Genomic DNA, 13,718 nt, shown 5'->3' with positions numbered 1-13,718 from the left:
ATAGTTCATTTGCTGTAGGTCCAGGTTCACAAAGATAACTAACATCACATAAAGCCCAAAATATGCATGCCACCTTTCTGAGAACTCAGTGAAATGAATCCATGGTGATAGATACAATAAGCCCTTTGAGCAGATTGAGAATGCTTGGCCCAAAAGCTCTTATTCCGAACATTTTCTTGCTGCTCCATGAATTGTGTTTGATAAAGTGAGTTCATATGTTGTTTGGTAGGTGGAATAAAGTAAGTTTGTGTAAATATTAGTGGAATTACTCATTTCAACTTCAGAAATGTTAAATCAAGCTAATGAATATTAAATACCAAATGGCATCGTTTGTTTATCAATGGCTTCAGCGTGCAAATATATTTCGTTTGAGAATATGCACGACCAATGGGATTGATGGGATGGGATTGGTGTGGTTGTTTTATTTTTCATTGTGATAGTGCACTTCTTGACCGAAACATTTATATTCTCGAGAATCTATTTAATTTAATTTATACTTTCTAAATTCATGTTTCCTGTTAATTAAAATACAAGAAAATGTGTTGAAATGATTGGAAGTAGGACTCTGCCTGAGCGGTTATGCTCAAATGCGAAATCAATAGACACCCCCGGTTGTGGGCATGGGGTAGAGTTCATAATAGTTGTACGTTATGGATTTACGTACTTTATGATCAGACAGGTTTCATGAGGGAGTTCCCTTTCCCACACACCATAACATTTTTAGTACAGAATCTGGCCACAATTACGTCACTTCCGGCTATACCAATCGCTTTGTGGTACAATGGTAGACAGGGAGTTAAACGACCAGGTCTAGCCAGTCACAGTAACACGGGTGTAGGGCTTGTAACCTGCAACAGTGTGTGCAGTCAATCAATCAATCAATCAATCATAACACTTGTATAGCGCGCTACTCACCCGGTAGGGTCTCAAGGTGCTTGGGGGAAGGGGTCCGCTACTGCTCGAACAGCCACATTCACCCAGCAATGACCTCTCTCTAGTGTAGTGCTAAAACAGTTCATCTCTTACCATTACCCCAACTGATGCTTACAACAACCATTTTCTTTGTCGCTATCCACGACATAGATGCTTGCTTTATTTGTGCTCGAACTAGTGCTGCATAAATCTCACATTCTGCTCGCTTCACGGATGCTAAGGGTTCCCTGCATCTTTGCTGTTGTTTGGACAGAATGATTGACGGAGGCCAGTTTCCGAATCGTCATTGTGTGACTGCATTTGTATGCGCCGGTTTGGTTGGTCCTTTGCGTTTCTCAGCACAACAATGTGCTTAATAGTGCTGCATGGCACTGAAAAATGACAATACTGCGCAGGCTTTTCCGATCTAATGCCTGCTTCTTTTATCTTCTATGTTCTTGAGAACATGGTAAAAATTGATGCGAAATTTGCTAGTAATGTAGCTTGAAAGCATAGTACAATAGTGGACTATCGACTGAAAATGTTGAATTGAAAATTGTGTTGGATCAATAGGAAGTTTTAGAAGGATGGCGGGAAAGATGCCCAGACACAAAAGACAGTAGTTATACCGGTGGCAATATCCCGCTTTGGGTAGAGGCGAGGTCATTAAAGAATTGACAAGCCAAAGGCTGCAACAGACTTCTTCCCCACCCCCCTCACGTCTTCCCTTCCACTGCCCTTCGGAACTATGACATTTCTGGATGCATGTGAATACCAGCCAACAACGCAGGGGCGGCTCCTCCATTTGAGCAGAGGAGCGTTGTCCCACAAGCCCCAGAGCTGGAATATAAGATGGCAATAATGTTTATTTATTACCATTTTATATTTCAGCAACCCGTCCCGAACTGAGTATCAGGAAGGGGGTGAGGCCAGTGCTGCCGAGTGACAGCAGGGAGTTGTGCGCAAAAGTTTAAAATGTGCATTTCTCTTTGGTCGGCTGGCAACCAGACATGCGCATTTTAACCCTCTCTAACCCAGCTGTCTTAGACAGCTGGGTTAGAGAAAGCGCAGACCTCCAGGTCTTTTCAGAGCACTGAGTGGGGCCACTCCTGGAGGAGTGAAGACCCAAGCGAGGAGGACGTTGCTCACAAGCCAGAATGGTGCATCAAGTTTTTTTGTTTTTTTTTGCCCCCGCTCACCACCCTCGGTACATGTCAGCTGCCACTGATAGAAAGCGCGACCATTGTGAAGCCATGTTTACTCTTAAGCATCACTCGTCCCTTTACCCTCCTTTCTTCCGCCCAGGCGCACAACACTCATTGGGCTCACGGGGCTTCAGCCTCCCCGTCGTGTGTGTTAGCCCGAGCTGACTCAGCTTTGCGGGCTGGCGACCATCTAATTGCAGCCGCACCGAGTACTTAACAGGTCTTTAAAAGACCATTTACTTGTAAATTAGGCTTTTGTTGTGTTTTCACCCCTTCTTACAGTCACTCTGTCTATGGTTGGAAGAATTACCCCCCCCGAAATATTTTTCAGCACCCCCCCCCCCCCCGAAATTTGGCTCTAGTTGCCCGCCTGCTTCCGACCCTATGGATGGGACAAGGGTGCGGAACTCTCCCTCCTAGTCCTTCACCTAGCCTATAAGCAGCTATAGTGTGGTGCTAAGAGGCCAGGTGTGTTAGGTGGGTTTGAAGTATTCCTTCTTCTGTCATGTCAGGAGTGTGCAGGGCAAATAAGAATGTCCACCAACAGCTGCTATGGTGGAATTGAGGAGGGACAGAAACAGCTGTACCTACGAAAAGGAACTTGCAGGAGACCAAATGAGCCTGTAGCACGGGCTTCTCCAACAATTAGCTCATGCGAGTAGTGCTCCTGTGTGCAGCCTAGTTTAGTAAATCAAATTAATATATGTAAATCAAAAATGAAAAACATGTATTTGAGGCCAAAATATATATGTATTTTCAGAACTCATTAGTTGATGTTTGGAGAAAAATTGTTTAATTTCCAAAATATATTTATAGCGGATATTCACAGATAATTCATGGTGTGCTTGGGAGACTTATTACTGATATTATTATCTTAGTGCCAAGAGCACTGCAGCTATGGCTGTTATGTATTACCCATGAAGAAGCATTTCACATTAACAAAGCCTATTTTTACATTATTGCTGGCACCCCTCCCTGATGAACTGAGGTGATCACTGCTCATAATCTTGCATATTGGGGCCACAAACGTAATCATGCCCTGATGCTGTCACTATACCAACAGTAATAATAATAGTAGCTCCGGGTTATTTTCATTGAACATAAGTAGCTCTTATTACAGAAAAGGTTGGAGACATCTGATGTAGCAAGGCACACCCGCCTTTCAGGGTACGGAAAGCTGCAGTAGACGTGCAGATATGTAGCAACCATAAGCACTTATGTCTTAGGGTGTGATGCTTCAGTGGGCATATGAATGGCACTACATGAATACATGTTGTAGTGGGTTCAGACTTCATCGGATAATATGTTGACCAAATTCATGCGTGATCAGTCATATGAGGCTGTGCCTGACATATATCATGGTTGTGCTCAAGTCCTATGATGACTGTATACATTTCATGGATGCACAGTTAGGTTATTGTGGAGGTGAATAGTAAATGCAGAGGATATTGAGAGAAATATATTTACTTTGGTGACTTTTTCATTATTTTGTTAATCTTCAACTTCTCGTAGTTTTTTGTGCTTCTGCTGTGGTTTTCTCTGTTGGCGTCCTGGTTGAAGGGGGTTTAAAGTAATTCCTGTCACGACACAAGTGTCAAAGGACTTGGGACCCCTATTGAAATTTTGCTGAATTGACTCATCTACACAATGTGAATATTGTTTGTATATTTTTGATGCTTTCCATAGGCCCATATTTCAGTTCTACCATTTCAGTTACCCACAAAATCAGAGCACGACAGGTGTCAGACGAAACTCTGGCTCATAGTTGGGTTGAGTTGGCACCCAAGTTAATGGGACCCTCTTAAGAATCACCTACTTCGCACCTTGCTCAATGTTCATAGCTGCTGCTGCTTCAACTTAATCTATGCTGCTGGTTACAAGTTTGGGTGCAAACAGTCTACAAACAGTGAAAATGCTTTTGGAGTCGAAGGCCACAGAAGCTCAACTTCCTTCGGCAATCCAGTTATAGTTAGAAATGTTGACTGGGGAGGAGGAGCTACGCGCGCATCCATGATGGCCGCGTGAGCTCAGGGCTCCCGAGTCCCTCGCTGCCCTCCACATATATCCTGAAAGATATCCTGACTTTAACCACGGGTTCTTGCAGATGAACCTCAGCTGACACCTTGGTTGTTTTCAAAATTTCATTTGGACTTCGGGAACCGCAGATATGCCGATCGGAGTTTTGGAGGCCCGCCCCACGGCGACACCAGGAGCTGGCACACCAAGACGCCGGGGAGTAATTGAACAACAGCGGCCTGAGGGGTTTCCCCTGTTGCCCTGAGTTGACTTTCGGTTTCGTTTTTGGGCCGCTGCCTTCTCTGATAGCGTGATTGCCTCGCTCCCCCATCGGGATCCAGCCTAACTCTGCTGCCTGACTATACGCCAACTGTCCTGAGGGTTTGGGTGTTGGGCTGAGCTGCTGCTCCTGCCCTTTCTGCCCACCTTCGTTATTTGCAGTGGTCTGGGGGTGAGCGGCCATTTTCACCAGGTCTCGAGGGCCCCCTCGGGGCTCACCATTCAACATGACCACCAGGCCTGACAGCGAGAAGCGGAAGACTAAAACGCCTCTACGCGGGGGACCGATTCAAACCAACGTCATGGATCGCTATACCCAACCCAAAGGGTCCCCCGGTGGTGCCAGTCGAGCTTTTGAGGGCCCCACTGACGATCCGAGTGCGTTGGCCGAATTGACTTTGCAGGACGTCATAGGCGCCATTGCCACTATGCAGACTTCCATTGGTCAGCAATACGAGGCTCTCGCTCTCAAAATAGACACTGTAGCAGTTGATGTTACTTTGATCAGAGCTGACTTGTCGAAGACCAATGAAAGGGTCAAGTCTCTGGACCTGAAGACTTCTAGCCTCACGACCGATGTCTCTGATCTGCAGACGGAAGTTGGACGCTTGCGCTCCTCCAACGATCTCATGGTCCATCGCCTGGAGGATTTTGAAAATAGGGCCCGGCGCAACAACATACCCCTTATCGGGGTCCCTGAAACCTCTGGAGCCTCGGCAACTGATCTTCTCGTTGAGGACATCGTCTTGAATCACCTGGCCCCCACTGGCCTGAGTAAATTCTTTGCTGTGGAGCGTGCCCACCGAGTGCCGGGTGGAAAGCCGAAGTCGGGCGCCACGTCGAGACCGATCATCGCCAGGATCTTCAATTTCAGGGACAGAGACACCATCCTACCCATCCTACAGGCCTCGAGAGTAAGTGGCCCCGTAAAATTCGAGAACACAACGGTGAGTTTCTACCCGGACTTTACGCAGCTTGTTCAGAGACAAAGGATGGGGTTTCAGGGAGTGAAACGAAGGCTGAGAGACTTGGGCCTAAAATATGCAATGCTCTTTCCAACCAGGCTGCGTGTCAAATATGAAGACCGGACTTTCTTCTTTGATCGTCCTGACGGAGTTAGCGACTGGCTGGATGCCATCCCCAAACAGACTGACTCAACCGGGCATCCGGTGGAGCCGAGGGCGGCGTATCGGAACAAGAGTGACATTATGTTTCCTGATTTCTGAACATTCACGTATTATTTGGCTGGGTTCGATATTTCTTCTATTACTGTGTCTTATTGCTATTCACCGATTTAGGTAGCGGTTTGTTTGTAAATTGGTTGTCTGGAGCACATTAGGTCCAGCTGTAGACCCCCAGTGTGTTTTTTGTTTCTTATTGCTATGTACCCGAGGGTGGTGGGGGGAGTGGGACTCTTTCCTCCTCAGGGGTTTCTTTTCATAGACTAGTTTAATGTTGGGGCGACAGGCACACTGCAAGTTGGGGTGGCTTTTGAGTCTAACGCAGGGGTGCAGGGTGGGGGGTGTTGTAACGGGTTCTTATTGGGGGGTGGTGGGAGGTTCTTGGGTGTTTGTGGGTTTCTTTCAAGGCAACGTATCGTATTTCTTCTTGATTAGGTCATTGTGTTCGCTGTGGAGTGGACTCTGCACATCTTTCTGGGATGGGGGTTAGTGGGTTGAAACTAATGTTATGGAATGTCAATGGGTTGGGGGACAGGATAAAACGGGGTGTGGTGTTGCAGCTACTGCGGCGCCTCTCCCCCGATATTGTGTTGTTGCAGGAAACGCATCTGGTTGGGAACACGTGCCATGCCATGAATCGGCGAGGGTATCGTCTGGTGGCACACTCTGGCTTCACCTCTGGTTCTAGGGGTGTGGGTATCCTCATTAGGTCCTCCCTCCCCTTGGCAATCGATGATGTGCTTCTCGACGATAGGGGGTGCTATGCCGCTCTCACTGGTAGATGGGAGGGGAGGACGGTCTCATTTGTCACTGTCTATGTCCCGCCGGGTCTACAGACCTCGACTTTTGCTGATCTTGGGCGTGTAGTACTGGGGCTCCCTGAGTGCATATTGGTGATAGGCGGAGACTTCAGTTTGGTTGTCTCCAGTGACATAGATCGCTACCCCCCCAGGGATCTCCCCAAGTCGCAATCATGGTTGATTGGGTTCCTGGAGACACTTGGTCTGGTGGACTGTTGGAGGTTGCTGCACCCGGATCAGGCGCAATACACCTTTCACTCTGGAGCCCATGGCAGTCTGTCCAGACTCGACTATATTCTGCTGCCGGCGGCGCTGTCCTCCTCCGTTCGGGAGGTGAGGCACCTCACCCGGGGCATATCCGACCACTCCCCAGTTTGGCTTAGCATGGATACTACTATGAGTAATGAAGGAAGGGTCGCCCCTATAAACCCCTGGTGTCTTCGCAATCCCAAGACCCGTACCGAATTGGTGAAATCCCTTGATCATTATTTTGTAGAAAATGTGGGGTCTGTCATCAGCTGTATCGTTGTGGGAGGCGTTTAAGACTGTGATACGTGGGCAGCTTTATCTTTGATCGCCACCGCCAAGAAAAGTAAGCATGCAGAGGTGGTCCCTCTGGAGGCAGAGATAACCGCACTGGAGAGGGACTTGGAGCGCGGAGTGTCCCGTGCCAAACTTCATTCCCTCAGCCTCAGGCAATTAGATTATAAGACCCTGGTTGCTGATGCTGCGAAGGTCATGAGCAGGGAACAGCAGGGCAGATTGTATGATGTTGGGGATAAGGCGGGTAAATTGATTGCGTGGCTGGACAAGACAGAAAGGGCGAGTCGTGTAGTTCCTGTGATTGAGAACCTGGACGGAGTGTGCGTGACTGACCCGGCTGCAATTGTTGAATGCTTTGCGGAACACTTCCGAACTGTATATGCTCCGGTCTCTGACAGACCGGAGGCTGACTATCATTTGTTGCTTCGCGATGTTACTTTGCTCTGCCTGTCTGCGGCTGACAGAGACCTGATGGACGCGGTGTTGTCGGCTGATGAGGTGGCTACCGCCTTTCGTTCAATCCGCTCTGGCAAGGCCATGGGTCCGAATGGTCTGCCCATTGAACTGTATAAATTGTGCCCAGACAAACTGGCTCCATATCTTCGTGATATGTTTCTAGAGTCCCGCGACTCTGGCTCCCTCCCACGTGACCAGCGTCTTGCTACTATCGTAGTAATTCACAAGGAAGGGAAGCCACGGGATCGCTGTTCATCTTATAGACCGATCTCGCTTCTAAACGCTGAACCGAAAATTCTGGCTAAGTTATTAGCTAACCGCCTGACGAACGTTATCGGCGACCTGGTCCATCCGGATCAGTCTGGTTTTATCCCGCACCGTAACACGGCGCTTAACCTGCGGCGCTTGCACGGTGTTCTCGCGAGGGCGGCGTCTCTTCGTGAACCGGCCATCTTGGCTTCATTGGACGCTACGATGGCCTTCGATACTCTTGAGTGGCCTTATCTCTGGGCCGCTCTTGTGAAATTCGGATTCGGCCCCGGGTTCATCGGCTGGGTGAAACTTTTGTATGCGGAGCCACTGGCGTAGGTAGTTGTGTATGCTCGGGTCTCAGCGTCTTTTGTTCTCGAGAGGGGCACGCGACAGGGCTGCCCATTGTCACCACTGCTTTTCGCGCTCGCCCTTGAGCCGTTGGCTGCCTGGTTGCGCTGGGAGCCCTCGCTTAAGGGGATCCAGTTGTCCCCGGACTTTGAGGATCGCGTCTCTCTTTACGTGGATGATATTTTATTGTACCTTACGTCCCCTCGAAAATCTCTGAATGTTCTGTTCGATGTGCTCACTTCGTTTGGGAAAAATTCGGGCCTCGTTATCAACTGGCCTAAATCCTGTGTATACGTGCTCTCGGGCGGTCCCCCTCCCTTGCCTCGCAGATGCCCCATTCGGGTCTCACCGACTGGCTTTAAGTACCTGGGGATTTTTATATCTTTAGACCCTGCGGCTCGCTACGAACATAATCTGCTCCCCCCGCTTCAAAGATTGAGACTTGACGTTGTGCGCTGGCGCGGGTTGCCGCTATCGCCACTCGGGCGCGCAGCCCTTTTTAAAATGATGGCCCTGCCGAGGTTTTTGTACGCGCTTCAGAATACGTTCGATATTATTCCGGCGAGCTACTTTAGAGAGGTTGAGAGCCTGTAGAGACGGTAAATTTGGGATGGACGTTTGCGTATTTCCCTCGCTAAACTCACTCTTCCCTGGTATGATGGGGGTATAGCGTTGCCGGATATTAGGCGTTACTATTGGGCCTCGCAACTGAGTGCGATCAACCATGCGACATATGCACCTGCTCCTAACCCGGCATTCGAGATTAATAAGTATTTGCTACCGGGCGGGGACTACAGGAGGGCGCTCTACTCCAAGGCGGCGGGCAAGGATTTATCTGGACCTACCAAGATTGCTGTACGCGTGTGGCATGCTGCGAATGCGTCTGTGGGATGGGCAGATCGATTGACTCGTGCGACCCCCTTGTATGCTTCTGAAAGGTTGGGATGTCTCTGTAAAACGAAAGGGTTTGAAAAATGGGATATGATTAATATTAGCTGCGTGGGCGATCTTTGGGTCAAAGGCAAAATCAAGACCTTTGCGGCACTACAGACAGAATATGAATTGAGTGACAGGGAATTCTTCCGATACACACAGATTCACCATGCCTTGAGTTCGGTTCTCCCTGCGGGTACTGTCGTCCCCGAGTCCTCCCCCCTTGAAGATAGGATCCTTGACGGCCACGTCCCCGACAGTACCATTTCCCTGATATATAAGAAGTTGATTAACACCCGAGTGGATCTGTTAGTGCGTCTTAGGGAGGTCTGGACCGGCGATGGTTTGGAGCTGGACGATGAGGATTGGCAAGCTGCATTATCCTCGCCTAAAGAAGTCGCGATTCCTGCCCGTCTCCGTTTCGTTCAGCTCAAAATCTTACATCGTGTATATATTACTGGTCCGCACTTGATTCGCATGGGTTAGTCATCGGACGGGTTATGTAAGCGTGGTTGTGGGATGCTTAGAACTTTCCTCCATATACTTTGGTAGTGTCCGGAGGTGGTGCAGTTCTGGAATAATGTGCATGCAGTGATGGGTAGAGTCACGGGGGTGGTACTGCAGCCCGAGGCCAGGCGATGCCTGTTGAATGTGTGGGAGCCGAATGATTATAGTGTGGCCCAGACGCAGTGGGCGACCCTTGGGAATATGATAGCCAAAAGAGATGTAGCGCAGTTGTGGGGTTCCCAGCGCCCGCCCACGGTATCGGTGTGGAAGGAGAATATGGACTGGTGTATGTTCAGAGAGAAGACTGTGTATGTGGCGCGGGGCAAACCTAGAAAATGGAATTGTATCTGGAGCCAATGGAACGCATACCGTGGAAATCTATGTCCGCCTCCGTTCGTGCACAACCCCGAAGTCCCTCTGTCCCCCTGATCCGGCATTCCATGTATTGTGTGCTCTTTGTTATCCTTAAACTTGTTTCCCCGCTGGCCCCCTCCCCACAATATGTACTATTGATCTATTGTATAATATCGTGCCTAGGTGTCCTCCTATGTGAACATATGTCCATGTATACTGTTTCTTTTTTTTTGCCTTGTACGTTGTTTTTTCTTCTTTTAATAAAAAAAAAAAAAAAAAAAGAAATGTTGACTGGGAAATTATGGTGGTAGGTGCGACAGGTAACATCAATGAATGCAGTGTATATATGCACTGACTGAATGACAAAAGGCATCTTTAGCTGATGCAGTTTATTGTCCAGTTCATAGTGCGCCTCCTATTGCTTTTGCTGGCATAGCATCTACTGCTCAACTCAGATGCATGAATACAAAGTACCAACATCAAATCTGACAAAGACAGGAAACTGTCCTGGTCCAAACATGGAAGAGAGATGTATCTCTCTACGGTCCCCATGCAGTGATCATGACAGCGACTGGGGTGTTGAGCGAAACATGAAGATGCAGCAACCAGAGAAGGTCCATTGATATTTATACAGCATGCCCTTCCAAGTATGTAGCAGTAAAACTGAGTAATAAGTGAAAGCGCTGTATGAGTCTGCTGCTACTCTTGGTCCATCAATAGTTTAAATTTGCCGGCCAATTCTTTGAAACTTACTGATATTACTATACAGTCACTCTGTCACACGAACGAGAATCCGCCTCTTCCTCAAGACGGGCAATTAGTCCTATATTAAGATGTTTGACTGATTAATGCCCGGTCTCTTGGTAATACATACCATTGAAGAAAATTATATCCAGACAGTCAAAAGGTTTTACATATTTGATTTTTTGTTACAAAAACCTGGCTATGTGAGGACGCTAGACCTGACTTAGCAACGATGTCGAGGACATCGTAAAGATTTTGAGGGCCCTGGGCCAAACACATTTTGGGGGGCCCTGTTCAGCTTTGAATTTATGATCCAATTTCAGTTCTTTTATGCCCACTTTGGTAATGGCACTGACAGTACACAGGCACATTGTTTCAAATTATAAATGTGTTTAAATCTAATATTCAAGGATGGTGATGTGTGTTTTCAATATTGTAACACAGCAGCAGCTCACTAATATTACTCTGAATAATCTTTGGGACACTGTCCCATTTCACATATGTGAGGTCCTGTTTTGATTTAAAATAAACTTTTTTTTTGGATCTTGCTTGAAACAGAAAAACAAAATTTCTCTGCAAAATGTCTGTAATAGACTCACACATCATCCACATTTAAAATAAATTAAAGGAAAACTGTATGTAAAACAATCTGTTTAAGAATTAGTTAAGGTCATCAGAGTAAGACTCTATGCAGAGCACAACTGGCTCTATCAGGGGGGCCCCTGACCGGCTGTGGCATTGGGCCAGAGCCCACTTTTCCCATGGCTTACAAAGTCTCTGAACGATGTGCCATGAAGGCTATAAAATCCTCAACTACACTCTTCCTTCTCAGAAAGGAGGGAGTCGGGCAATAATTTAAAATTGTGATTGGGTGATTAAATATTTAAAATTGAACACATTTTTCCTGGCAGAACTGACAGTCTTTACAATTATGATCTCCTTTACAGTTTCTATTACAGGAATATTGTACTACCACCCTCAGGGCCCTTCTCCCAGTTTTTGCAACTCTTTGGCTGATTTCATTATGCCTTTATTGCTATTCCATGTAGCCTTTCTAGCTGGGTGACTTTGTCTGGGCAGACATATAACATAAAGGAGGCCCACCTGCTTAGTGTGCTTGTAGCTCTGAACCTTTTGCAGGTGGATGCTGGTACTACATACAATGATGGTCATATGTAAGATTTTTCTTTCCCATATTTCTATGTAATATTTAGCTATCACCCTTTTTCTGGCGGAATTAAACTCCTAATTACACTCTATTGTGTGGCGCCAATGGTGGGTGATGGTCTTTTAGTGTTGGTTATGACAAATTTTTCTGATATTGTGTATTTGAAAGATTGCAGCCCTGAAGAAGTCGAGGTATTAATTACTGATTGACGAAACACATGTTGGCTGAACCGTGTTACGTGCTGTGCTGAATTAATGTATGCTGACTGCATGTTCCACTTATGAATTGGATCGAACACTGACTGTATGAAAAAGATTACCAATCTTATATGTGAAAACTGCGACCTTGGATTTGATGTGACGCGAACTGATGATTCTGTATTAAAGTGGACACTTGTACCGTTTTTCTGTTAACAACATTATTGACTTTGGACAATACTAGTGTGCTCGGATTGGATTATTGGTATCAGACTTGGGTTGTCCCTGAGCCAGGTTTGAGTAAATTGGCAGAGATTTTGCTATGCACTCTTGGTCCGACGGAAGCTTGCACAGTAAACACGGAGTATGAAAATAATTAGAAATGGCTAAATAAGACCCTGGATATAACGCATCTATTCTAATTTGACTTCGGCTCCTTGGTTCAGTACCTCCCTGAAAGAAGTTAAAGGAAGTTGTAAGGAATTGGAAAGAATCTGGCAGATTCATTATTCTGCTGAGGCTAAATCGGTGAAGCGCGGCCCTCAAATCCTTTAAAAATGTATGTTGTCTGCTAAAGCAGGCTGTTACTCTAACCAAATTCTATGTGCCCGTAATCCTTCTAAGGATACATTTGCTGTAGTTCTCTCCTTTGCTACTCCAATGTTTATTAGAGAGCTGTTCAATCGCTCATACCTATGTTGTGATAAACTCTCAATTTTTTTAGCAAAATAAATTAAAAAATTCTGTATAAGTTTTACATAGGTATATTCTAAACTGCCTACTGTGGAGGGTTTGCGGTGCAACAGAGAAGTGGAAATTGAGAATATTAATGATCGTCTTTTTAGGTTTACGATGGAATCGCTAAACCCAGAAATTGTATGGACCTAGCCAATTCTATCACCTCAGGATCACCACTGCATCTAATCCAACTGAGGATTTGGACAGAAATATCTTCCTTGGTTGCAACCCCGTTCATAGACAACAAATCTCTAACCGAGGCTGTGACTCTAGGACTGTAAAACTGCATTGGTAGCGTTCCTTTCCAAAGTGGGGTTGAGTGTCTTCTCCAAGAAATGCAGCGCCACATTTCCTTGAGCCCCCAGAGTCTGACTCACTGCCGGGTAGGGATTGGAGGTGGACGGCAGCTGTATAGGACATGTCCCACCTAATACATCGTGAGATTGGAGGCTTCTGCGGGGGTTTTGTGCGTTTCTTAAAGAATGGCGATGTCTGTCCATTTAGAGGCAAGTTAAGATAGTATTTTCTGTTGTTTGACATAATGGGTAAAAAGCCGTTGACAACGAGGGAGATGATGGGCAGTTGACTCACTTTGAATGGCTGATGGAAATGTACAAAACGGAGCATATGAGGGGATTATCTTTAATTTACAAAGCATTACTGTATTCACACCAGTATGGGCATCTGTCTTGAACTTCACCAGTATTGAGGAATGATAGGAGGACGACCCAACATTACTGCATGCAGAGACCCCCGGTCTGGTGCCCGCTAGCAAGCGAACCCTTTTCTCCTCCCCTCCCCTGACTCTTATTCCTCCCACCAACCTCCCCCAACCCCAACCCCTCCCCCACCTCCCTTGCATCTAATGCATCAGAGAGTATCAATGGGAAGAAAACACATTGCTGTTACTGAATACTCTCTGTAAGATACTCCTATTCTTTCACATATGCTCAAAACAGCTTGACTTCTATATTCACAGATGGTGATGGACAGCAGGATCACTTGCTGCCAACATGCGAAGATGCACAGTGTCAGAAAAGTGCCATTTATCTAGTTAAACCAGGATTAAAAGAGGTAAGAGATTT

General features: G+C 46.7%; 1 protein-coding gene across 1 annotated transcript in view; it reads left to right on the top strand.

Annotated features, from left to right (window-relative positions):
• Positions 1 to 13,718, top strand: part of ITFG1 (integrin alpha FG-GAP repeat containing 1) — a 1,092,549-nt gene that overhangs the window by 510,676 nt on the left and 568,155 nt on the right. The window contains exon 9 of the mRNA XM_078670869.1: positions 13,613 to 13,707. Within this exon, the coding sequence (XP_078526995.1) occupies positions 13,613 to 13,707 (95 nt within the window). The remainder of the gene's footprint in view (positions 1 to 13,612; positions 13,708 to 13,718) is intronic.

Source organism: Lissotriton helveticus, chromosome 12, assembly GCF_964261635.1.
Source record: "Lissotriton helveticus chromosome 12, aLisHel1.1, whole genome shotgun sequence".
Taxonomy (NCBI): Eukaryota; Metazoa; Chordata; class Amphibia; order Caudata; family Salamandridae; genus Lissotriton; species Lissotriton helveticus.
This window is presented reverse-complemented; position numbering and strand designations above follow the sequence as displayed.